The following is a 26,767-nucleotide window of genomic DNA, read 5'->3' on the forward strand; positions in this document are numbered from 1 at the left end:
TTCCTCCTTGCAAACAGCAGCATGAACCCGGTGCTGAGCGCTGCTTGTGGAAGGCAGCTTCCTCAAGCCGCATGCAGAATTGCTCTGGCACCTCAAGGAAGCGGCTTGTTTCTGCCAAACTTCCCACCGAGGAATCCTGCCTCCTGAAGTGAAGCCACAGGGTGGGCAAATCCAGGACATGTAAAGGCTTCCGAAAGTAACCCCCCCCCCCCGCCCCCAGCTTCCTGCTTCATAGCTCGTGCCCACTGATCCAGCCTGGTGCCTGCCAGATGTGCTACCGTGCAAATCCCGGTGTTTCTAGCCACCACTGGTCACACTGGCTGGGGAATGATGGTAGTTGTAGTCCAACATGCATATTGTACACACTGTGACCTTCAAGAAACCTGCACACTGAAACTCAGTGTAGGAGCCTTTGAGCCACAACCATGGATAGTCAAGGCACGAATGCAAAATGTGTGGAAAATGCTGCGGCAGGGAGCATCCCTGTGGAAATCCCTGTGGAAAGAGTCCTCTCTCCAGAAAGCAGTCCCAGTGGCTCACTTTCGTCCTCCTGGAAGCCTAGCTGCGCAAGGGACTGTTCCACTGGTGGCAGCTGGCGCCTCTCCTTTTCCAAAGCGTGTTACCTGGAAGCAGGGCTTGCGCTGGCTTGGGGACTGTCTGTGCTTTGCAGGACCAAGAATTGCCACTGGAAAGGTGCCAGGATGCTCCCAATTGCTGTGGCCACTGCGAGTGGGAATTTGGGGGAGCACAGGAATGCCAAAATCCCTCGGTTTCCTGCCCATTAGCCAGGTTTCTTCTTGATCTGGAGTTCACCCCTTAAATATTTTCCTAAGACGTACCAAGGATAAGACCCAAACTGCCCAACGTCTTGCTGGCTGAAGTGGCTGATCCAGAAAGGCCGCGGCCTCCAACGGCCTGCCTTGCCGCGGCCTCCTGGCTATGTCAGGGACGCTGTCAGCAGTGCTGCCCCGCTCGAAGCAGCTGCTAGGAAGGGCTGCAGCTGGCTTTGCATCTTTTGAATGCATTTGGATTTCAGCATCAGTATCGTGTCCAGCTGCATCACAAAGTCCTTGAAGTCCTAAAAGCGGAAACCAAGGGAAGATGGGTGGTGAGGAATAAACATTCTACAGGGGAGCGCTATTTGATGGGCAAGTGGGGGACAGACCGTGGAGGAGCCACAGAGTTCGTAAACTGGCCCTCAGGTCGTTTGTCAGTTTCACAAATCAGGAATGTAAGTGGAGAAAATAACTTTTCCCAATTAAACATCTGATTTGTGGCTGAATATGGAATTACAGGACTCTTACATTGAAACCGTTTCATGCTCTGGATTTCTTAGGGAATTGCGTGCTTGGAAGGACATCCAAATGAACAGTCATCCTTTTAGGGTGGAGCCCTTGGGTTGCACCCTTGAGCTCAGACATTTACACACTGTCCAGCCAGGAAGCGGGGAGCCTCAGCCTCCCTGCTCCTTCCATCCTACAATTTCACTGGGCAGCTATTTTCTGCCATCTGGCTGAAGAATTTCGAAGGAAGGAAACCACAGAGGACATGGGATATGTGGCACCCCAGCCCCTGCAATCCCCTCCCCTCCCTGGCCCCTTGGAAGGCACCCTTTACCTCCTCTGAGGCCCAGTTCCTAATTTCAGAGGGGCAGGTGGGAGAGTTTGCTCTGGCCAGCAGCTGTGGCTGCAAGGTCAGAACTCTGTTTCGGAGCTGGGCTTCCCCAGCGTCCTCTGGCCTCCGCAGAAGGTGACCAGGGACCATAGGCCCGCTCTCTTAGTCACTTTGCCCAACAAAACCAATGGGCCTAACCACATACTCTGCACTAGAGTCCGGCTGCTGCATCAAACCGAACACCTGGGTATGCTGTTCGCGGAAGCTCTGTGCTCAAGAAATCATTCTGATGGTTTTCGTTTCCAATTTTTCTTCTAAAGGAGGCCACATGAATTTTCCATTCTAACATTGTATTTTACCTTCTACATCATTCCAAATGGTTCCAAAATTACACCTCAAGAGGAAATAACAGAGTCAGCTGTCGCAGAATTACAGCTTATACAGAACTGGAGCCAGGATGGAAGCCTAAAATAAGCCAGTGCAGTAAGGCCCAAACAATCCAGGTTTTACATTTAGGGGAAATTCATTTCTCCTCATTTAGTTGATGTGTATCTTTTCTTTGTGTTGCTGTTGAATGTGTAGTAAGCTGATGGATGCTGCTAGAGAGAATTGGAGTACAGAAGGCCCGGGAGCACCTTCTTTCCTCTGATGTGTCCAAAGTCTTGTCCAAAAGCTAATCCTACACCTGAACTGGCTGGGCAAATAGATTCAGGATCTCTTCTGCCTTCTTAGAGAAGCTGGGGCGCTCACAGTTTGGACATCTGTGGCCGATAACACATTCTGCAGCTTTCCCCTGTGTGTCCTGGTGTCGATTGCAAGAAATTCACAGATGAATTACAATAATGAGCATTTTCATATAATTAAGGCACTGAGTACTGGAAGTGAGAACGGAAAAATTGTCTTGGAACTTGTCATGTCAAATGACTGCCCTGAAAAATGACAAAGAGGGAGTCGAGGCTGGTTTACCGGCACTAGACTTCCCCGCATTTGGGATTTTGGATTTCCAGTCACGTGCAAACGCTATCCTGCAACCCGCAGAGATGAGCACTTGAATTTTAATTGACTTCTTCTATCAAGGAGCAGTGCAGTCGTGGGCATACAATGAAGGTATCCGTAATACTCAGCCGCAGAGTTACAGGCTATGGCAGGATGGCGGGCACACACGCAGAGGCTCCTTGCCCCAAGCAGCTGTGCCGCCAAAGGACAACTTGGGCCGAGCGGGACCAGCCCTGCCACAGCACTGCCAACGGCTTGCCCTTCCAGGCTGGCTTCCACCGCTGTGTGGAGCAGCTTGGCCCCTGGGAGAGTCAACACTGTGCATCTGGTTCTATTTGGAAGGAATTTCCTCTGTGTGCCCAGAATTCCCTGTCCACAATTTACAAGTTCTGCGGTCTCAACAGTAACTGTCGGTCCATGCAGGAAAGACTCGGCGCCAGGGACCTGGAAGGAGGTGCCTGGTGGAAACACTCACCAGGGCTGACATCTTGCGGATCAAACTCTCCTCCTGGAAGCAGAGCCCGGCCATCTCGTCCAGCTGTTCTCGGTGGATTTGGAGCACAAACTGCCTGGAGGACACAACTAGAATAAATAACCTGTTAACCAAAGTCCTCATTGCTACTTGCTGCAAGCACCTTTGGCAACGCTCTGCTCATCTGGCAGAGGCAAGCTGTGCTTCCATCCGTGTTCCAGGAGCCTTCTATGGCCACCTGGCAAATGCTTCCGGGAAAGGGGGAGCGGAATCCACAGTGAGTCCAAGCATTTGGGTTTGGGTGGTCAAAACATTTCTCTCCCATTCGCATAAGCTGAAGATCGGAGGCTCGGCAATTGCCAGTGCTTTCTCACAGAGGGCAAACTTGGACCCAGGAACTCCACGGCTGCAGGCTGGCAACTGCCCCGCCTCTCTCAAGCAGGCTGGCTGGCTATCGACAAGGGCGACCTGTAACGCACCCGAGATGTCCCCTGGCAAGTGACGACCACGGCACATGACCAGGTGCTTTCGCAAAGTGGGCAGGGGGAGGGCAGGACAATTCCGAATACTAACCTTTCCAATGTTCCCTTGAATGGGAGTGAGCTATCGGGTAACTCCCTCTGGCCACAGGCCTTCGGTGACTTCTTGGCGACTGTGATGTTGATGCCTTTGGAGACAAGCCCTGAATCCTGTTCCACAGCATCAGGAGGATGGGGAAGCATGTTCTGAGGGCGCCGGTTCTTGAGCAGCCCCATTTCCTCACTGCTGAAGGTCACCCCGCATGCCTCTTTCGCGTGGCCAAGCTCCAGCTGCCTGAATGCCCGGCCAGGCTGCAGCAGGCTGCTTTCCACAGGGGAGTCCGTCCTTCCTGCATGGCCCAAGATGGACAACGTGCTCGACACAAAAGACTGCTCCACCGCTTCAATACGCTGAAGCAGCGTCCTGGGCTTGGTGCTGTCGTCTTCTCCCGAGCCGAACTGCCCTGGACAGCTCAGTGGGGCGATTGTGGCCGCTTCTGTGTCCGCATCGTAATACAGGCTGCTCACATACTCACTGAACTGGAGGTTATGGAGACGCGCGCTGCTCCCCTCGTCCGTGCAGGGAGAAGGGAGACCCACTAGACCTGCGTCTTCGGCAGAGTAGCCACAGACACAGCCGTGCAGCTCGTTCAAGGCCGATGCGACCCCCCGGGGGGAGGAGGCCTGTGGGCTGTGACAAGACTGGGAGAGCCACTTGGGTCTGGCCTGTGGGGAAAGCACCTTGCCGGTGTTTCTCCTCCACTGGTCTCTTTCATAAACGCTGGACAGAGAGGGTGCTCTACTTCCACAAAACTCTCTGGTGTCCTCATAGTCCCAGTGCTTCGTGGGACTAACTGGCTTTCCTTCTATTGCATCCTCCTCCTCCTCCTCCTCCAGTAGAGCCTTTCCTTCCCACGGCTGGGACTGGTCTTCCTCAGAAGTGCTGCTTGTCCCCACATCAAGGAATGTCACTGTCAAAGGGGCCATCGCTCCAGAGGCAAAGTCCATGGAACAATCCTGACCCGCAGAAAGACCTGCTTCTTTTTGGAGACCCTCTCCCTCTGCAATTCCTGAAAGTGGACCTTTGACACTGCCTTCTGCCAAGCTGTCAGCAATGGTCTTTGTGGAGCCCAACAGACCCGCAAAAGGTGAACTTTGTGCAGCTTTTTCTGGCGCGGAGCAGTGTTGGTCACTCAGAGGCAGACCCGCCAATTTGGGCGGGTTTTGCCCAGCCAGCGGCTCTTTGGTGTTTGTCCTGTTACACCCAGCACTGTCCTCTTGTGAGCAGTAAGGCTTCTCTGGCATGTCCTTCCGTGGAGGGGACTCAAGTGCTGAAGCTTCCTCTCTGCTCCAGCCAGGCCGATTCTTTGTGCCTTCTTCACAGCTAGCGGCCTCCTTCCCCCTTGGCAAGGCTGCGCCTTTATTCCCAGGCTCGGAGAAGAGCTCGTGCCCGCCCTGGACCTCCGGACCGTCCGCCCCGCACTCTCTCTGATGGAGAAAGAACGAGCCCTGGCTGCAGTCCCCCCGGCCCTCTGCCTGAGCCTTCCGCTGGCTCGGCCCCGGAGAGAAGGAATCGTCACTGAAGTCGCTGTCGTCCAACTCGTCCAGCTGCATGGTTGCATCACAGTGCTGGGGGGAGCCAGGGGTCCGGCAGGGGGCCTCGTGCTTCACCTGGAGGCCCCGAGGCTTGTACTGGGCCAAAAACCTCTCCAGAGGCTGGAAGTTCAGCTTCTGCTGCAGAAGAGGCGGCTGCTGGAACTGCTGGTGGTAACGGTGAAGGTGCTGCTCCCTCTCCCTCTGGTGTGGCGGAAGCCCCGTCCAGGCAGCGGTGCACTGCTCGGCAAACAGCCTCCCACCGTCCCCCTCGTGGGCCAGCGCATGATACGTGTCTCCGAGGGGGAAATCGGCTCGAGGTATGAGCTGCTTCCTCACCGGCTGCGCTTTCAGGCACTTGCCCTGCTGCGCATCTCCCTGGCCACCCTCTTTCCTGGCCACGAGGTCCTTCCCGACGTGGCTCTTCTCGGCATGCTGAGGGGGGCCCTCGGCCGTCGCCTTGGCTGCCTTCAGAGCCCCTTTCACCGGGCTGACGTGGCCAAGCCACTGTGCACCAACCTGCCCCTTGCGCGCCTGTCCTTTTGGGGTAGAAGAGAAAGGGGGCTGCCCGGGGTGGGCCAGCAGTGAAGAGGCCTTCACCCTTGACGAAGCAGTCAGCACCAGGGGGCGCTGCAGTCCCAGCTTTACTTTCTTGGGAGAACTCTTTTCCCCAACTTGCACACGAGGAGAGCTCTGGATGCGCTTGGGAGACGTGCTTCCTGTAGTCGGCCGCCTGTTTGCAACAGGGGTACAACATTTCATCCCTCTTTTTAACTCCTTCACCCTGGAACGAAACACCAAGATGGTCAGGCTGCCTTTTGGGACAAGCAGCTCTAGGCAGCTTATGTGAAAGGAATCAAATGCAATTCTAATAAATTAACACCCAGAGTTAAAATGGCACATAAGCCATTCTGAAAGCCAGCAAGACACCTCGCATTAATTGAAACCGCCAACGAATTAGTCGCAAAAAACAGCGAACAAACCCAGTATTGACAAGGCCAGGCAAGTAAATGTTTTTAGACAAGGGCCATTTTTACGGTTAGGTAACACCTCGCATTTGCATGGCATTTTCAGACACATTTGCAGCACCAGACCTGTCATTTGCTGCAATCCTTACCGCTACCCTGCAGGGTGGGGCAGCGGCATGATCCCCCTGCTGAAACCACCATGGGAGCTCAGAGTGGGCCAGAGAATCGGAACGCAGGACGTCCCAATCTGCAGGGCAGCCTCTCAGCCACTGCACTTTGCTCACGAAGAGAGCCGCCCATCCTGGTTCTAGTCCATCCAAGCCAGTGCAGCTCCACTAGCAGGAAAAGCTCCCTCAGGCCTTATCCCTGAAGCTACAGTACGTGCCCGTAGAAGACATGGCTTCTGCCCAGCATCATCTCAGAAACAGAGAAACAGGGCGAGTCAGAAGGGACCTCCCGGGCCATCTAGTCTGACCCCCGGCTCCAGCCGGCTCCACTCACGACATGCCCGCCATGTGCACGTCCAGCCTATCTCTGAACACCCTCACCGATGGGGCCTCAACAACCCCTCGTGGAAGCCCATTCCACACCCTGGGGGTCCTGACTGTCAGGAAATGCTTCCTGGCATCCAAATGGGACCTGGGTTCCCTGAGCTTTGCCTTCCTCTGCAGGGGAGGACAGGTCTTTTCCCACCTCCGTGAATTTTTTCCACAGGAAAATGTTCGCAGAGGACAGAGAATGGGTCACAGGGCCTGGACGATGTGGGGCGGCAAGAGAGGGCAGTCAGTCCAGGTCCAGGGAGTGCCTGCTTAGGTTTTAGGTCTACAGGGAAGAAGCTGAGGCCACATTAGAGTCTATACTTGATGATATCAATGCAAACTCCCTCCCTCCCATCTGTACAGCCATTTGGGGTGTTCAGACCTCCTGCATTGAAGCTGGAGCTGATGACAAGAGGCATTAGAGCAGGCGAAGGGATTACCTGATTCCTGGGCTGCTGGGATGCGCAGGCCCTCAGAGAAGCACTGGGGCTACCAGTGTGAAAGCTCTGCTGTGTGAAAGCTCTGCCAAAAACTACAAGCCACAGAGTTCCTTCACTCCTGCTGAGATTTCTGTGCACAGCTAGAAGATGCCAACTGGGTTACATCTAATGTTGTTCCAATAGAAAAGTCACAAGAATTGATGTTCTGCTAGTGCTGAGGTGGGGAACATGTGGCCTTCGAGTCTCAGCATCTTTCATCCTTGCTTCTGCTGACTACAGCTCAAGAGAGCTGTGGTCCAACAACATCACGCTGGACCACCTGAGAGGACTTACGGGGAACAGCTATTTCACGTGGAGTAACCCAACCAGTTCACTGTTTGAGGATGGAAGAGGAGAGGAACTTAGCTGTAAAGAATCTACGAATCTGTGGCTGCAAATACAAGCAAATGTACCCAGGACAGTGAACAATTTACAGGTGTGTTATCGGTGGTACATCACTGCCTATAAATGGAAAGGAGGCCATCCATCACCACAAAACCATTGCTGGTATTGTAAGGAAGTGCACACATCTGCACATTCATTAGAAAGCTGTAACATTAAGAAATTCTAGAAACCACCATTCACATGCACCCATGGCGCAATCCTGCATGTGTTTAAATATAAAAAAGTCCCCAGTGCCCGGTAGGACCCAGGGAGTTTCCGTCTAAACTGGCGCAGGGTGATGCCTTAAGCAAATGACCAGTCCCAGAATTCCACAGGATGCTCTTGCTCGTTGCAGGGAAATGACGATAGGGTACGGCCTACGGAGAAAGAGTTCTCCTGCAGCCACCACATACCCTGCAGCAGAATTACGCCACCCAAGCAGCATGGCTGAAAATACATACGGACACTAGAGGAATTCTGTGAACACGGAATTTATAACAAAAACCCACTGTGATGCCCAAGAGCAGTCTGAGTACCTCTCGCTCAGTGCAACGGAGCGAGGCTGAGCTAACGCAGGATCGTGTCCAGAAATGTGTGCTCTGCTGGGCACTTTGACCCACTAGCTAAAGGCAGAGCTTGGCCAAGAAAGCCACCTGGAAGCTGCAGGGGAATGAATGCCTGCGTTGCGTTGCATTGCGTTGGCAGCCAAGCGCGACGAAATCGTCATTACTCTGCGGCTCGGGGCAATTCCAGCGAGGCTTGCAGTGCTCACCTCCCTGAGAGACAGACCAGTATCTTGTTTCTTTGGTAAGAAGTCTGTAGAGGAAGTGGGGCAGAAAGTGGGGACCAGTCGAGCCCCTGTGGCAGAAGGTGGCGCAGGCTATTTCTTGTCTCCGGGGCAACAGGAGCCGGCCTGCGAGGTGACCCTGCACGCGTGAAGCTGCCGCTCAGGCAACAGGCAGCCAGGTGAGGAGGTCGGCGTTGCGTTGTGGCCTATCGAGATGGAGCCTGGCCTGGCCTGGATTTTCTCCCGGGGTTGATCCGGGGAGCCACTCACCTGTCCGCATAGCGCAAGGTGTTTAAGGTGTGCTCTGTTGCAACGTGGCTGGGGGAGACATTGGCTATCATGCACGTCTTGGAGTTTCCGACAAAAGAGTCTTTGAGGACCTTGATTGAGGGAAGGAAAGGGCACATTGAGTTCCTGAAGCAGAAAAGCCTCTTTTGAAACTGTGCCTACCCACCCTTAGCCGCTGGACAGAGGCTGGATATAAGCCGAACTAGACGACACAATTAAGAGAATACTTCTCAAAATGCCAGCTGTGCACAGGGACTAGCAGCAAAGTCTGGCTTCTAATCTAAAATTATCTCCAGCACTGTTAGCCAACCGAAAGGACACTTCGCGTCTCTCTGCTTTCCACCCTTAAAGGAGCCAAGCAAGCTTTGCCGAGATGGAGGGAGTTTTTAGAAGCTGGACTTCATACCTGCAAAAACTGGGGGCTCAGATGTTCTGGCCATTCGCTCCTCCCGGGGCAACTCCAGAGGTCCCCGAGACCATCACATCACGTGCGGGAGCCTAATCCGAATCTGTCCTATTTCGTCTCAAGGCTGATCATGCAGCCACGAGGATTTCAAAATCATCAGCTGTCCAGCCTGCTCTTTGCAAGGTGCTGCCTGAGGAGAGGCTTTGGGATCTCCGGAGTGTGCATTTTTGTGACCTTTTCATTGGCTCAGCAAAGGTATTACACTAACGTGGGTTTTGGATTTTTTTTTTTTTTCTGGCCATCACTGCTGCTTTTGCTTTCTGCTGTGATACCATCACCAAGGAGCGTAACGCGCTGTAATTTCTGAGATACGTCTCACCCACCTCGACTTGAGGATCTCCGTTCTGCTCCAGAGGGCTGGCTATGCAAGCCCTTGCCATGGATAAGGTTGGCATTTATACTTGCTGACCTCAAACGTAGCCAGACCGCTAGGAGCAGCCCTCGCTGAAGCACAGAGCGTGAGAAGTGCAAGCGTGTTTTTGATTGCCGAGTCACTATTCTAATGGGGCTACACAAGGAAAATTCTGGATTGGCCAATCCGGAACCTTGGCGAGAAGGACACGCTGTTCACTAAATCACTAATGAACATCACCCTCGTCATTGCCAGGAAATCAGGCATGGGGTGAACACTGGGTGCAAGTCCCCAGTGCGATGTAGGACCCCTAACCCTTTTGCACCCATAATAACGGGCCAGCTCGGCTCAGCTGACTATCCAGTTCTGCAAATCATACAAAAAGTCAGTATCAACCCAGAACCTCTCTTGTTCCTGCGAAACAACTCCGGCACGGCAGCATGTGACATTAGCAAGCGGTAGCCCAGCGGGAAGCAGCAAGTTTGCCCCCTTAACTTCCACATCAGCTCACTTTTCAGCAAGCAGCTGGTCACTTCTATTTTTAATTCGGCAAGCAGGCTCGCCCAGGACTCGGCGCTGGTCGGTCTGCATCTGCCCAAGCGCGCTGGGTTCTTTCTGGGGGTGCTTAACTGGGCATGAGCCCATTCAGGCTCCCATCACAGCCTTCATCCTCATGGGAATGAAAACAGCCCAACTACTTTCACGAAGGCAGAGGGTTTGTTCCAGTCATTTCAGGACCTGCAACCCCCACAGGGCTAATATCCGGTCCCCTGTGATGAACTCCCAGATTTTAGGGAAAAGCCTCCGTAGACCCCTGTCCCTCTGTAACAGGTAAACGTTTGCAGCTTGGCCTTTCTGCGTCCTATTCTTCACCAGTTCTGTGCCTTGCAGTACCCAAGACAATGCCACTGAGATTCAGAATTTGCCCCGCTGCACCCCAGCCTTCAGCCACGCCTGCCGGAGCCCGAGCACCCTCACCCAAGCCCCGCTTGGCAAGCCTCAGCTCCCCGCCGCCACGCTTCTTTCTCCATGTGCTTCCAGTGCCGTGTGTCGGTTGCCGGGTCCAGTTGAACTGGGCCTGCCCGGCCGACCGCCCCATCTTGTGTCAGAGCCGCCTATCTGCCCACCTCGCATGGCCTGCAGCAGAGCCTCGCGTTCTTGGTTGGGGCTTTGCCTCTGTTCGGTCACCAGGGTCCCTGGAGCAAGTGGGATGTTTTCAGCCCTGCAGTGCACCGTGACTTTAGGTGCAAGATCTGCCCGGACGTGCGTCCGCCGACTCCGGGTGTGCATGCGCGTGCCAGGGTGATGTGGTAACGAGGCCCCGCACTGCATTTTTACCTCGAGCGCCCTGCACAGTTCCCCTCCCACTTTTTGACTTCACAGCAACTCTGTGACGTAGATTAGGCTGAAAGCGAGACCGGACACAGGTGAGTGGAGCCCTGAACCCGCGTTTCCCCAGCCATACTCTGGCACTCTAGCCAATACACCGGTGACCTCAACAGGATTCCTAGATGCACGTCTGTGATTTTTGTTAAGCCCCTTTCTCCCCGAAAAGGTGTTTGCCTTCCTTCAGAAATATGCAGCTTTCCCGTCCTTTTAGTGTCACTCGAACCGCTCCATTCTTCCAGTTCCTCCTCCCGTTAAGCCTCAGGTAAACGGTTCTGCCGATTCTTGACAGTGGCCCTCGGGCATTTGAAGGGCGCCTGGTGTTGGCCGGGACTTTACCTGCGTCAGTTTGCTTTGCCGGAAGGGAGTGTGAGCGTGTTCCTGGTCCAGGGCACGGATGCATTCCTTCAGCTAGCGAGAGAGAGAGAGAGAGAGAGAGAGAAAGGACACAGTGGCCTCACAAGCCGCAGCTGGGACAGTGCCGCACATGGCAGCGCAAGACAAGGCAGTTTCCCACAACAGCACACATCTCCTGAAAAAAAAGTGTCCCCCCCCCCCCACTGAATAGCAGCCCGGTGTCGCCTCCCCACTGCCTCTGCCCAGAACTGCATTGCCTGGGCCAGACAGTAGGGTGGTCCCTTGAGTTACTTCCCAGTGGATGCGCTCAGTGGGGCAACCGTTCGCTTCCTCGATGGGTTTTGCAGGGGGATGTTTGTTTCCTGCTGAGAACAACTGGGCCCTCTAAGCCGGCTTCTCTTATTTCGTCGGAGCTGCTTAAAATAACAGGTGGCCAACTCGCCTTTCTCTGGTTATCCCTGGGGAGGTAGGGAAGCGTGAGGATCCCTGCTTTCTCTGGCCTGCGCGAGCAGCTACAGCTCCCATAACTTTGACCACTGGCTGAGCTAGCTGGAACAGATGGCCTGCAGTGGGGAACATCTGGAGGGCACCCCATTGCCCATCCCTGTTCTGTGCAAGCAGGCACAGCTTCCTTCTGTTTCCTCAGGCACCCGGTCTGCCTGTTTCATCTGGCTGGCAGAGGCTCTTCAAGGGCTCAGCCAGAGTCCGCCTCACCCCCTGCGGCTCCCGCTCCGTGTCCCCTTCCCAGGGCCAACAGTGGCTACCAGGCAGGCAGCCACACATCCTCTGGTACCAGGGGCAGGAGATCCCCGCAGAGCCGTCCCTGGGGGCGTTACGCGGGAGGGTGCTGGGCACACGCAGCCTCCGGGCAGCCTCACAGGCATCTGGTTGCCCTGGGGGCAGGATGTAGCACTGGGGGAGCCTGTCTGGTGAGCTTCAGTGGCCTCTTTAATAGCCGACTTCTCGCTGCTCTTAGGCAGCCTCCTGGATGATCTTCCTGACATGCAACAGACCCAGTGAGGTCTGGCTGCGTGGTGCCACTCCTGAAACCAAACTGGAATGAGGGCAATGCTTCCTGCTCCCATTTCTGGCATCCTCTGGGTTGTGGGGGGGGTGGCACCCAGGAGAAGCAGAACGCACAGCTTTCTCACTGCACGATGGGCACTTTGCCCAGTTGCAGGAGCCCCTGAAAAATTGCCCAAGGAGAAGCAGGGCTGCCTGCAGCCTGCAAACACGCCGTGACATGTCGGGGAGACGCTGGTTCGCCCTTGGTCTCTGAGTCTCAGGCTCCTGCAACAGCATCCGGCGCTTGACACGAAATACAAGCTACTCCATGCGGCGTCCCCAGCCAACAAGCATGTCCGCGTTCGGAAAAGTAATTCTGCCTTGCAATGGGTGAAGCCACGGGTCCACCTGCCTCAGTCCTGCCTTCACGGGATGACCGGCGTTCTCCGTGACTCCGGGCGCAGGCCCCCCGAGCCGTTCGCAGAGGTGCTGAGGACAGACCCCGCGGGGGCAGCTCCAGCCCTGAGCGCTACCGCCCTTGAAGCAGTCCCCGCACCATGCATTTTACGCCAACTTACAGCCAGCAGGCTTTGGTTTATTTCTGCCCCCTCCATTTTCGTCTGTCTGTCAGAGTCCCTGGCGTCAGCGGCTCGCTCGCTGCCGGCCAGATCAATAAAGGAGATCCTGGGAAAACAAAATGAGTTACGTTAAGCGCACCCTACCCTCCTGCCAGTGGAGCCCAGGTGAGGGTCTGGCCCCAGCTGCCCTGTGGGGCGGGCTCTCAGCCTTGTGGCTTGCTCAAGCCCAATTAAGCCAGCCTCACAGCGAGTCTTCGAGACTTCCAGGGTGGTTCACGACACAATACAAACCATCACGCCATAGGAATTAAATAACACGAGCAGGTAAAAGCCTGAGAAGTTTTGGGGGGTAGATTTTGTTTACCTGGTTTCTGCAGTCTTGGAGACATGAGGTCTACTAAGACCAGTTCAAGGCCCGGCCACATCAGCCCAAGCGCCCGACTCTTGATCGCTCACCTTCCAAACACTCGGTTTGCCGCATCTTTAATCTGAATCTGGATAACGGCATGGGAACGAGAGGAATCCGAGTTGACTCCGGTTGCCCCCGTACTGCGCTCCTTTCCTCCTTTCAGAATCACCTGGGGGGAAGCCAGAGCAGCAAATTCCATGCATTTTCACCCACGCCTATTTTCGTTCAGAGTCTCCAAAATGGAAGGCGCCAAAGAGACCATTTTGTCCCGCTCCTGTGCCAAAGCCAGGCTACCCCTCCCCTCAACGCCCTGCACAGAGCGCAGACTGCAGAGGAAAGAGCAGGTGCCGGGAAGCGCTTAGCAGAGCGGTCAGCAAGCGCGGATTAATGCAACCACGGCCGATGCGGGTGGGGACAAGGGGGGAAATGGGCATGTCGCGAGCGGAGCCGGCTGGAGCCGGGGTCAGACTAGATGGCCCGGGAGGTCCCTCCTGACTCGTTCTGTTTCCATGAAAATCCCTGCCCCAGCCAGAAGTCACTCTGCTGCACCGCTCCTGAAGCCCAGGGAGAAATCAGCCAGAGCCTGAGCAAGGGCAGAGCACCACCCAGCCCGGGCCTTGGCTGTGGCAGCAATACAAGTTCCAGGAGATGCAAACAGGCAAGCTGACCCCCATTCGTGGAGAAAGGCCGCCTCATCCCCTCTTCGACTCAGTCCGTGCATCTTGCTCCTTCTACTGCAGTGTGTAAAAGCCTGATGAAAAAATCCCCTTATCGCTCAGGTGCTTCCTAACTGATCCTGAGCACCTGCCTTTTCACTGAACTTCCCCTTCCGTGTGTGACCTTTCTTGAAGTCCAGGGGCAGGGCCTGGATTCCCCCCTTCCCACAGCACTTAATCTTGTCAGAGCTGCAGATGTTGCTGCTGCTGCCTTGAAAGAACTGTGCACCGTTTCAATGTTAGCACTCTGCAAGTACTTGAAAGGGTGTCACAAAGAGGAAGGACAGGATCTCCTCTTAATCACCCCAGAGTGCAGGACACAGAGTAACTGGCTCAAGTTAAACCAAGCCAGATTCTGGCCAGCTATCAGGAAAAATTTCCAGACTGTTACAGCAGTACAAGAGTGGAACCCATGGCCTAGGGAGGTGGCGGGCTCTCCCACACTGGAGGCATTCAAGATGCAGCTGGACAGCCATCTGAGAGGGATGGTTTAACTCAGCATCCTGGACGGGGCAGGGGGTTGGGCCCGATGGCCTTCTGTCCCCTCCCAACTCTACTGTTTTATGTTTCTGTGAATTTATATAAAGAATGCAACAACTGTTTTGAAATCATTTTGCTCCTTCCATCCACATTTTTCTGGTTATGAACTCATTCTCCAGCCAATGTCTTTTCAAAATTTAAATGCCTGTCATTTTGCAGAAATATTAGGCAGTGGGGAAGTAACAGCTGAGTGAAAGGCTTTTATTTGTCAGTTGTCCTATAATTATCACCAACAGTCAACACACACTGTCATAAAACCAAGAGGCGGATTTGTAAAGGGAATAATTTGCTGAGTCCTCATTACCATGGCGAGGCCTTTCACACAGACCATTTATCACTTAAGACTACCCAAAAAACACCTTCAGAACCCGTCCATGCAGAAGAAACACGCGGCGGAAAAGCACAGAGCAGAGTGTCTTTTGCTGAGGCTACAGGTGAGCTGAACTGTTTCTTCTCTTAAACCTTCTCTGCTTCATATTTTAACGACACTGGAGTGCTGAGTGAGCCAGAAAGCAGAGAGCCATGCAAGCAGCCCAGCCTAATGCCAGTTTGCTCATCGGTCTCGGTGCGGAGGCACTGCCAAAGTAAGCAGCAAGGCTGAAATGACCCACTGCAATTAGAATTCCTGGCCAATGCAGCAGACCGAGGAATCGGAGAGATTCTCACAGCTGGACTTCCGTCCAAGTTTCACACACTGAGAACTGAACAGTCGTGCAATTCCACAACTGAGCAAGATTTGAACACAAATCTCTTGGGTCTGGGGCCATTTTTCTGTCCAGTGTGGGGGCTGAACTCCAACTGGGCAAGGGTGCTCTTCTGCTCAGGTGGTTAAGGCTAGACAGAGCCCTGCACAGTTGGGAAACGGCACCTTCCAGGTGGGCTGAGCCAAGTGAGCGGAGGGAGGGAAGAGAAGTGGTCGCACAATTCTGAAAGCAGCAAGAACAAAGGCAAGGGAACTGCGCTGGTTGCTGCTTATTCTGAGTGTGGGTCATGCAGGGGAAGGCAGAGCGTAACAGCCCAAGTGGCTCTAGAGAAACAAGCCCTGAAACGTTAACCCCAAATCTAGAAAACTTCGATTAAAATTCTTAACATGTCACCAAATGGGTCCAAAGCCCATGAGATACAGAAGGACAATTGAAGCAATGGATTATTATTGCTCTGTATTTTTCAGTATTGCTGCATCCAGTATTGGGCACCGAGCTTCCTGACATATGTGGAGGAGGATGACAAAAAATGGGAACCATGCTGTTTTTTAAGTCTAATGTGAGTCCAAGGCCTCTCACATTTCCAGGTTTTTGTCATAATAAAACTCTGAGCCCTAAAACGCAATTATGTTAAAGCCGCCACTTCCTTGAACTTGACTATTATCAGCTGTTACAAATCTGGGGAAGACTAAGCACGCAGCCCTATGCAAGTCTACTCAGAAATAAGTCCCGATGACTTCAGTGGGATTTATTTCCATGGGAATGGGCCTCTCGAACAAAGGAGGCCCTTTCATATGCAGTGATGGAGCCAAGCATGCGGCTCATCACATTTCAGACACCCCTTTGGGTTTAACAGGCCTTTGGGTGGCACTTCCTTGCAGTCATTTTGGGTTATATACACAATTCTTACACATGCCAAGTTATTTAACATGCTTCGTGTATTTAAGATGAGGCAGGGAAGACAAAGTGGGCAGGGGGCTTCTCAGCTCATCACTCCTGTTGTGGAATACACTTTCCTGTGCTTCTCGGAGTGACTGATCCTGTGGCCCCTAAACCTCACCTGGAGGGCCACAGGTTATTTCGGATATCTGGCAGTGAAGCAGAGCTCTGGCTGTGTGGCTGGGAGCCCATGCTCTGCCGCCCCTCCCTGCTGGAGTGGAAAAACCTGTGCCAGCTCTCCCTCAGAGGTCAGGAGCTCAACTGCCAGGAGGGGGTAAAGGGCGTATTCCCGGGGGGGGCGGGGGCAGCAATGAGCGAATACCAGAGGCCAGACTACGGGATATCCTGTGGCCTCCCCAGCACTCTGAGGAGTCCCAGCTGGACACAGTGAAAATGTAAGGCAGGACGAGCAGGGAAGTGAAGGTCGACTCTGCCCCTCCTCTTGCTCTGCACCAGATGATTATCAAGCCTTCAAGTCTGAGGGCAGATGGCCATCTCAACTGGACTGCGCCCTTACTGTCTTTTTGGCACCAGCCAAAGATATTATGTTTTTCATGCTTTGTGGATACCATTTTAAATCTTGCTGTTTTATGCTGCTTTTGTGATCTTGTGGAAGCTATTTATTGGTGGGGGGTGTACTTTCTATATTGCAAACTGCCCTGAGAATATAGCTGAAGGGTGATATAAAGATACCCTATTATTGGCATAATATTTTTCGATTTATTTATTTTTCGATGTATATCCTGCCTTTTTCCTCAAAAGGCTCAAGGCGGCTTGCATCATTCCCCTCCTCCATCTTATCCCCACAACAACAACCCTGCGAGGTAGGTTGGGCTGAGAGTCTGTGACTGGCCCAGAGTCACCCAGTTGGCTCCATGGCTGAGCGGGGACTAGAACCCAGATCGTCTGAGTCCCAGTCCCACGCTCTCCACCACGACGCCGCACTGGCTCTCTGCCAATGATAATAGGCATCATTATGAAAATACAAAGGAAATTAATCTTTAACTTGTAGGATGCGATAACAGAAGGAAACATACTCCCCTTGTCCTAAAGCAGCTGTGATCTCAGACACACCACAAAGGAACAGTGAATTCCAAAAGCAAGAGCATTAAAGCTGGAAAAAGCAGAGTAGGTGCTTGTGCTTGTGCTTGGAAGTGGGGGCAGCAGCGGGCCATGGCATTCTGACACAGCTCAACGGGAGCTGCCTTTGTCGGGGCGGAGACTATTTCTGATGCTGCACCCCACAGTTACATTTGAAAGAAAATAGAATAAAAGGCCGTGTTTGGAAATGGGAAGGCTAACGCACGGCCACGATGCACATTCAGTGGCATTCATGGGGAGCTTAAAAGGCACCAACTGCCGAGGACAGCGCTCCGAGTGAAGCTGCAGCACAGAGTGACTCGGCGCTTGCTGGCCAGAATCACATCTTTGGGTCCCGCTGGCAAAGAAGGACGCTGCGTCCACTAGTTCGCCTCTGGAGTGGCAGCAATACAAAAGTTCAGCAAAGTGCTGCACTTGTCTTCACAGCAGTAAGTGCCACACTGAGGTCAACAGGGCTTTCTCTGGGACCGTTCAAAAGGCTGTGGCCGCCTGCAGCGCTTTTGTCCGCACGTGGGCACAGAGTCTGGACTGCCGCTGGTGCCTTAGATCTGGCTCTAGGCTCAGAGCACAGAAAGGAGGGGAGAAAGCGCCTTACGGGAAAAGCGAAGAACATCTCCTGGATGCAAAGGAAATGAGCAAATGGCTCGTCTTCTTACGGACAGGGCGACCTGCTTTTATTGCTCTGGGATTCCCTCCTCTCTCTGCTTGCATCACTTTTCCATGATTTATTTGTTAACATTTCTGGTCACGTCATGGGACCAATGTTGTAGCTTTAAAGGCGAAAGGTCTAAAACCTCCATGCAAAGTTTTGCTAGAGAAAGGGAGTTCTTTGCCATCCAATTGCAATCCCTGGATATCACGTGTCCCATGTTTCCTTTCATGTTTTAAGCTGTTCCGAAGACATGGCTTCCCATGCAAAGGGCTACCCCTGCCAAACAGAGTGTTCCACCATGCAGGGGGCTGGGGGAGGTGGGAGTAAGATTTCAAAGCAACTTACTCCACAGCGGACTCAGGCAGATGCAGTTTCTTTGCACCAACAGGAGCTGCCTCTAGGTTAGTCTGGGCTCAGTCACATACCTTCACCGACCATATTGCCCATCCCAATTGTGACCCGAAGCACGATGGGGACCCCTGGAGAGCCATCAGAACAGTTTTATGGGTCTTGCAAAGCATTTCCATTGTACCATGGCCAGAAGAGCACGTCTGACCCTGCAGCCCCACCTTCTCCCCCAGTCCAGCTGCTTCTTGCCGTGTGGGGAAGCTGCAAGAGCGGAGAATTAAGGGGGGTGCAGATCACATTTGCGTGCACCACGGGCCACGGGAGACAACGAGGCACATGCCGCCGATCAAGGTTACCTCCAGGAGCAGGCTGACAGTGTTCACCTGGACCTCCTGCAGCCCGACGATCTGCACAACGTGTTTGCTGTCTTCCCTCGCAAAAAGCCTGCCGGAGAAGCCACATGGATCATGTCCTTTTGGAAAGAGCACCGCGCAAATTGCTTCTTAAAAATATCGGAATCTATATATTTGCAGCACAGCAAAAAGGATGTTTCCACAAAATGCCCTCTGGAGAGACTGCAGCTGGCATGTGGTAACCGCAATAAATTGGTATGTCTGGGCCACTGAGACAAACAGCGATCCAGGGCAGGAGGAGCAAACGCCGGCTCAGGAGGCCACTGGCCAAAAGCCGGGGAAACAGAATAATCTTCACCTGACTCCCAGGCGGCCACAAGGTGGGTGCCAAGCAAGTCCCCCGGCCCCAGAAAAGGTTGTCCCTTGACCTGGCTAATCTCTGGAAGATGATGATCTCAGTGGACAGACAGGTTCACGCAACAGACAGCGGCCTTTTCGATACCTGCGGTGGAGGCTGCTTAGAGCCGGTGCTTTTACTCAGGCCGTGAACCTAAGTGGAAGTACGCGTACTTAAGAACTGCTCCTTTCAATGACTTGGCTGCCACATTCTGAACAAGCTCACTTCTGAATTATCTTCCAGCACTCGGAGCATGTTTCAGCAAGCCGCCCGTGGCCTTCCCCACCTTGGGATGCTCCAGATGTATTAGGCTACAACTCTCCACACACCTGGAGGGCATCACTGAGGTGAAGACGGCAAGGCAGCGTGGGGTCCCAAAGGAGCGGGCTGGAGCTGCTTCCTTCCACGGGTATCGCTTCGGCAAGCTCCTCAAGGCTGGATTTACTCGCGCCTTCCAAGCGGTGCAGCTGCTTCTTCAGCACAATGCCATCCAGGGCAGGCCAAACACCTCCTCCCTGGTGGACTGAAGCCCCACCAGCAACACCTCCCCCTCACTGGGTGGAGCACGTTTGCCCTCTCCAAGCCTGTGAGAGACTCAAACGCCTCTTCCCCACATCCACTGCTGCCCCTGATCAGATGAGAAGCAGCCGAGTGCCTGGGTGGCGCCAGCGGGCGAATGGCAAATGCAGGGCGAGCCTGTTGATTGGGCCGGAGGCTCCCCAGAATGACGTCCTGCCACCCACAGTGGCCGCCGGCAGGCGGGTCCCACTGTGGACGGTGAACAGTCAAGGTCTAGTTGCAAACACAGGCAGAATTCTGGCTGTACATGAGGCAGGTGGGGGGCCACCGGTGGGAACAGTTGTTGCCGTTTGATTTCACGGTACAGCCCCTTCTGTTCAGAGACAGAATACAGAGCACCACACTTCCCACCTCTCTGTATTTCACGCTTGAGGGGCAGCAACACTGCTGAGTGTATCAGCCAGGACAACTGGTCGTGAGGGAAATTAATTATGTTGATATTTAAATTGTCGCTTATCGAGCACCGAGTTAATAACCTGCAGAGATGATGGAACGCTGGCGCTCTTCTGTCTCTGCAGGGGCTCTTCTCAAGCAACCCGTCCCACCTTGTGCCAAACAGCAGATCCTTTAAGCACACAGACAGTGGCACACTCCTCGGGTCACCTTGCTAAAGAACGGGAAGCAAGCGAATGCGGGGGGGCCGTGCACGAACTGGAGCTCTTCCAGAAGAGAAGCAGTTATGTCTGAAATGAAGCACTTTTCCAAGCTTGTGTGGCTGCTAGAATTGCCAGAAATGATGGAAAGGGAAAGGGTGTCTGACGTCCACCGAGCCCCCTATGCTAGCTATGCACGTAGCGGGAAGGGAGGTGGGCAGGCTTCCCCCACCTGGAACAACAGCTGGGCCAGTCATTGCTTGCCCTCACACGCACCCTGTTGCCTTGCTGGTGGCAAGAGAAGGACCAGCAGGTCGTTCTCGGGGATGTTCCCAACTCTGGCTCTGGGTCTTGGGCTGTTGTTCCCCAAAGTAAACCCAGTTTGAAAAGCCCCCAGAGGCACCCTGAGCGAGGCGCGCGGTTCTTTGGGCAGCTTTTCGTGAGGCATCAGGCAAGACAGCTCCTCCTCCCTAGACGCGGCATTCAGCGCCACCTGATTTATGGCCCTTGTCTTAAAAGCTCAGCTCTCAGATTTAAGTACCTCTTCCTTCCATTCAGCAGGTCATAAAGCTGCCCACAGTAGATCTCGTAAAAGCTGATCGAGACGTGAAGGTCCTGCCTGCCCTGGGAAGCTTCTAATTGCCTGAAGATATCCTTAGCAGCCAGGGCATACAGTCCAGGGTTTTGGTGAGTGCCAATCATGGTGTAGGTCTTACCAGCACCGGTCTGCCCATATGCAAAGCAAGTGGCATTGCCTCTGTAAGACAAGAAAGAGAAGCGCCTTGAAAAGGGGGCATTTTCTTCAGGAGAATATGAAAGATTAAGGCACAGACACTGGATGCTCCAACTTCATGATCAGAGCCAAATGCAGAAGCCAGGAAATATCCACCAGGAAGTTTCCTGCACCCTCACATGCCCTCTGTTTTCTGTAAAAAGAACACCCTAACCAGGCCTGGCTGTGGAGACGGTCACAAAGCTTAGAGCAGGAGATCCGCGGGGAGAGCATGCAGGGATCATCAGGCAAAGGGGACCTAGGCAAACTTTAGTGTACATGCCTGTGCACGCGTGTGTGTGTGTGTGTGCACACAAGCACACTAAAATTCAGTGATGGTACAGGACAGCTGTGATGTGCTAATTTTTGTTGTAGTTGCTGCCACAGATGTTCCCCCGGTTAGCTATTCCGGGTATGGAGAGCATCCTTGTCAAAACACTGCTCAGCCGCACTGCTCGCGAGCCTCTCTCCTCACCGGGCTGCTGCTCTCTGTCCCCTCAGGCAGAACTGCCGCGGGATCCGGGGGGATCATTTGAGGGCACAGTGGGGGGGGGGGGGCATTGCTCATTAAGCCACAGCTATTATTTGGGAGACCGACATTACGCCGGTGAACAATTGCCTACGTCTTTGAAGACATGCTAAAGCCAGAGGAGAGTGGGGACTGTGCTAAAGAGCGACGCTGCCCCGCTCACACTGCCAGAAGAGATGGGCCTACGGGGTGAAGGCGTTCGTTCCACAGAGTACGGAGTGGAAGAGACTGCTTGGATCTGAAAGCGTGGCATTTCTGCTCCACTGAAAAAAATGCACAGGATAAGCTCAGGTCAAGACACCGTCACCCCAGCTCAGGCTGGTGCCTGCCAGATGTGCTGGTCTGCAATTCCCATCATTCCCAGCCTGCATGCAGGACACCAGTTTGAAGAAGGGTGGGCCCCCTGAACTCCTGGGATAGAAAGAAAGACACCCAGGTACATCCAGAGTTGAAACCTGCAAGCTTCTTGTGTCAGCAGTGTGAAGCCCACTGAATTTGGCAGGACTTTATTGGAACAGCAACTCAAGGCCAGCAGCGTCAGCTGGAGAAAGTCGAGCCTTTACTTCAACCCAGCACCTGTACTCCTGAGTGGCCACAAGAGGCCACTCGCCTTCTAGCTGAGGGTGAAAAGTCATGGAAAGTGTGATTCAGCCCAGGGTGAGCCACGTGGCCCATCGAGCAGCAGCCCAAGAATGCCTCTGAATCTCACATTCACAGTAAGCAGAGTAGCCGGGGTCACGCCCTCCAGCGAAAACAGGAGGGTGCCTTTGCCCCAGAAGAGTCAGGCCACAATGCATTTGTTCGTGTTGAAAGAGCTGGGCCTTCGCTGCTTTTACAACAGATCTGCTGATCTCAGACCGCTGCAGACATAAGTAAAAGTGACCGTGGCTCCAGGCTCTAGTACTTTGAAAGAGGAACAACCTTCTCCCCACCCACTTGCTCCAGGCCATTTACTTCCTTTACTCACCATTTTTCTGGGCAAAATAATGACGAGCATCACAACTTTTCTTCAAAGAAGAGCTATTCCAGCCACTTGGACCTTTGGGTGTCCTTTTCATATCCTCCTTGAATTGAAGTGACATGAACTGCGCACTTTCTTACAAGTGTGGCTGCACTGTCGATTTGTACAATGGCATAATGAAACTGAACAGTTTTATTGTAGATTCCTAATTTCCCAAACACAGAATGCCCTTTTTTCTCAGCTGCCGCCTGTTGGGCTGATGTTTTAGTAAGATATAGGACAGCATGGAAAAGGCGATGGTTTAAAGGAGGATGCAGGGAAGACCCACGCGGACAATGGAAAGGTTCAGAGACACACAGTTAACAAAAGCGATGGCACCCTACCCGTTGAAAATGTGTTGGATGAGGGGGTGAGCAGTCTTCATGTACACATCCTGATTGGAGCAAGTCTCCCCAAAGACTTCATCAAAATAAAACACATGCTGAAACAGGAAAGGGGACGTTTAAGCATTGAAAAGAAAAGGAATGCTTCCTTCTGCGCATGATGACAAAACGCACGCCATGCATGTGGCCCCACTGACAGTGGAGAGGAATCTGGGTTCGTAGCCAAGCTGAAGCCACAGGGCAGCACCACGCACCGGTCACCAGAGGCCACAGGCCAACAGACTCCGCAAACAGAAAATGCAGGCGCTGCCTCTCTCACTGCACAGTGATAGTGTGATGCCTGCAGCATGAAAGTCACAACCCAGAATCAGGCTATGGACTCTTAGTGCTGGCTTCCTGTGACTCCACACAACTCTCTTTCTTCGAAATTAAGCAAACTCAAACACATGTCTAGGCAAAAGATTTATATAACCGGGATTAAAATGTATTCATACACATTTCAATGCAATCCTCATTTAACAAATTCAGGAGTAAAATCAATGCTTAGGGCCTCCGCACTGGTCTGGCTCCCCTTCAGTTCAATAAGGTTTAAGAGAAGGTTTCATTGTTCCGAATGAAACAAGTTCTCTTTAGCTTGTATGTGGCTTTGGGAGCCTCTGGGAGCCCCGCATCCCTGCACATCTCAGGATGTTAAATTCCTTGCAAAGCTCCCAGTCACAAAAGTCCAAGTCCAAGGACATGACAGCTGCCCCAAGGGCTCACTGGCGTTCATACCAGCTTGGAAACCGAACATGCTAACCTAGCCCATGCCATCCCTTAATCTAAAGTGCCTGGGAAGGATATATTATTTATTATTTTATTTATTAGCGGTATATCCCACCTTTTTGCCTTACAAGGACTCAAAGGCAGCTTACATCATTCTTCTCCTTCTGCTCTTGATCTCAGCCCCACAACAGCACCGTGTGAGTTAGGCTGGGCTGAGTCTGTGACCCGCCTCCAGTCACCCAGCTGGCTCTATGGATGACTGGGGACTAGAATCCAGATCTCCTGAGTCCCAGTCCTGTGCTCTTAACCACTACACCATTTGGGCTCTCTCTTCCCGTTACCCAGTGCTGAGGACATGGCACTCTGAATATGCTCAGAGGCACCACTCTGGAACATCAAATGGCCCTATACCAAACCATGCTCGAGACAGATGGACTTCCTGATGAATGTGTGTTGACCAAGAAACCGGCATTCACTGCATTCAGGACGGGGTCCCACACCCTTAGAAGAACCGGTCTGTAGTCGGAGGGGTGCCAGAGGGTCCAGCATTTCACTGGTAGCTTAAATGGCTTTCAGCGCTTTCCGTCAGCTATGGCTGATGCTCCAGCCCTACCCCTTCATGGCAACTGCAATCTGTGCTTGGCTATTAGTGTATTGGACTGAGACACAGTTGCATTTGGACACTCCACGTAACACAAAGGACAGACACATGCTTATTATCTGGGAGCAGCTAGAAAGAACATTATCAACACCGCTAGAACTGCTCCTTCCAAGCAACGTAGTTAAGTCCTAAACAGCTTGGAGCATTCGCAAACCCGATAATCACCTTCCTCAAGTCACCCTACCTTCTAAAGGGGCCTTCGGAGTTGCAGCCCTCAGAGAGAGAGAGAGAGAGTTGCAGGGGGAGGGGACCACCTTTTCCAGAGTGGCTTACCTGGCATCAGAACATAGGACCCACCTGCTACTTCTGCAAATCCTGGCAAAGCACAAAAACTGCACTCGCTCAGTGGATAGAGCGACACCCTGAAACTGGCAACCCTAAGCTCCTGCCTCAAAAGTCAGTGCAAGTGCTCATTTTCAAGGAACTATTTAACTTTTAAATGCTAGGTACATATAGTTAGGCAATGAAATTTCATTTCTGTAGTGCAATTTTAAAATCTGTATAACTGAAAATGGATCGACTTAATATTTTCAGTTTAATACATCCCAGGCGATGCCGAAAGTTCAAACAGCGCAGCAAAAAGCATTGTCACCTGCAAAATATACTGGGTGAGGTCCACTGCCTCCTTCTTCTCGTGGAGGAGGAGCGTTTCTTTGCCTTCCACCGTGAGGATATTCACTTCTCCACGACGCTCCTCTCTCAAGCCCAGGGGGCGTTTTCGAACACATACACAGATTCTGTCTGTCTCCGTCCATGGCATTTCTTTTTCAGAATCAGCAGGTCTACAAAACACAGGAAGTTTGGCATATGGTTACAAAGTCAATGCACATCACACAAATTAAAGCAGGGTGGACAGAAAGGAGATCTCCTGATGTTTTGGACTTCAGATCACAGCATTCCTGAATGTTGGCTGTGCAGGAAGGAGCTTCTAGAAGTTGAAATCCAAGACATCTGAACTTCTACTTTCTGCCCACCCTTTAATTAAAATGGGCCAGCATATGCAGAGTGTATTGCTAAAACAATACTTGAGATCACTGGTTGCAGAATGTTATCTTTGTTTGGTAAACTTGGCCCTTTCCTGCATCTTGCATGGAAGAGAAAATTCCACAACTAACTTACTCTGAATATCAAGGGGTAGAAAGGCGAGGTTATTACCTGATACAAGAATGGGGCACTCCATAGTTGTAACCTGAAACATGAGCTATTCTCTGTACAATGGGGGCTTCCGTGTCCCCTAGGAGAGGGCCAATATCATTTGATGAACTGATAGCGGCATTGCCCAGTTTGTATTCTGCCCATGTCGCAGGGGCGTTCGGAGAGTCTTTCCTCAGGATTTTGTACTCAGAGTCATGGCTTAACACTGCAGCTAAATCATCTTTATCTTCATTCACTGAACAGCTCGATAATGTACATGATCCGGATTCATGTTCTCTTCCTCCATCCCTTTCCTCTGAGGGGGAGTCAAACTGGAGTTGTCTCCGAGGCCCAGATCTAGTCAATGGAGGCTGAAGGTAAACAGCACCTGACTGCAAATATGGCTGACTTTTGCCCACTGCTTCCTCTTCTGCCTGCAACATTTTGATTATTCGAACCAGCTGGAAGAGACGCTTACGGTCCTTCATGTTATGTACTCCCAGTTTAGCGTAATCTTTCATGGAGACTTTGGCAAGTTCATCAATCCTCTCAAAGCCAAGGGCAATGAAATGGGGATAGTATTTCTCGAGTTCTGCCTCACAGAGGCATTCGTATAGACATGAGGCCATCTTCTATTGAGCGGCTGCTAAATAAATAAAGACAGACAATTACGCTCTTTCTATATGAAAAAGAGATTTTTTGAAATGGACACAATCCATCAAGCACAGCTGCCAAAGAAATTCCATTTCAGATTATTAATAGGCTGACCAGATTTTTCAACTTTATTACATTTTTATACCACCCCATAGACCATTCTATATTCTGTGCAGTGTACAATTTGTTTGTTTGTTTAAGATAAACTTTTCTATGCTGTCTTTTATCCAGGATTCTCATGACAGTTTACAAAATTAAAACAAGAGAACTGTTACAAGAATTAAAACTCCAAAATGCCAGTACTTGATAAAGGATAAAATAGTTTAAAATACTATCAACACTTTAAAAACTGAGAAAGTAAAAAGGTTTTGGCTAGGAACCAGAACAAAAAAAGCATTGGCACCTCTCTGGGAAGCATGTTCCACAACTGGGGGATTTAAAAAAATTAAAATAATATATACAATAAAAGTTATAGTAAAAGAGAATTGAACCATAAACTTTGTTGCTTTGTGGTAGTGAGATTTTAAATGACCTTGATGTTAAAATTGTATTATGATTTTGGTATGCTGCTTTGAGTTAAGAAAAACAATTGTTTAAATAACAGATTAAATTGATTTATATGTGGGTGACATTGTTCGAATCTGTTTGAATTTTTAAAGCATTAAATAATTAACCTACCAGCTAGCTTGGTAGTTCACTTTCTTTACCACATTCAACTTTATATATTGATTTATCAGGACTTTTTTACCCTGCATTCAGCGTTACTGCTTCCACAACAGCTTTTAACTGGTGAGC

At 52.1% G+C, this 26,767-nt stretch overlaps 2 protein-coding genes across 6 annotated transcripts in view; one reads left to right on the forward strand and one right to left on the reverse strand.

The window, feature by feature from the left end:
• KIF24 (kinesin family member 24) lies at positions 1-25,947 on the reverse strand. Its single transcript, XM_044443830.1, has 12 exons — positions 25,340-25,947; positions 24,777-24,966; positions 22,759-22,856; positions 20,655-20,870; positions 18,548-18,635; positions 13,239-13,360; positions 12,783-12,888; positions 11,182-11,253; positions 8,621-8,730; positions 3,656-5,977; positions 3,086-3,179; positions 1-1,078 (listed from the first exon to the last, which is right to left on the reverse strand). The coding sequence occupies exons 1-12, from the start codon at positions 25,945-25,947 to the stop codon at positions 938-940; spliced, it is 4,167 nt and encodes a 1,388-aa protein (XP_044299765.1). The 3' UTR covers positions 1-937.
• UBAP1 (ubiquitin associated protein 1) overlaps positions 1-26,767 on the forward strand; it is a 63,869-nt gene that overhangs the window by 33,029 nt on the left and 4,073 nt on the right. For 2 of the 5 annotated variants that reach the window (XM_044443826.1, XM_044443827.1), the window contains exon 7: positions 15,619-15,710. The exons of the other annotated variants lie outside the window; for them this stretch is intronic. In XM_044443826.1, the coding sequence (XP_044299761.1) occupies positions 15,619-15,710 (92 nt within the window). The remainder of the gene's footprint in view (positions 1-15,618; positions 15,711-26,767) is intronic. 5 annotated transcript variants of the gene reach the window in all.

This window comes from Varanus komodoensis, unplaced genomic scaffold (genome assembly GCF_004798865.1).
Source record: "Varanus komodoensis strain SLA01 unplaced genomic scaffold, ASM479886v1 scaffold43, whole genome shotgun sequence".
Lineage (NCBI taxonomy): Eukaryota > Metazoa > Chordata > Lepidosauria > Squamata > Varanidae > Varanus > Varanus komodoensis.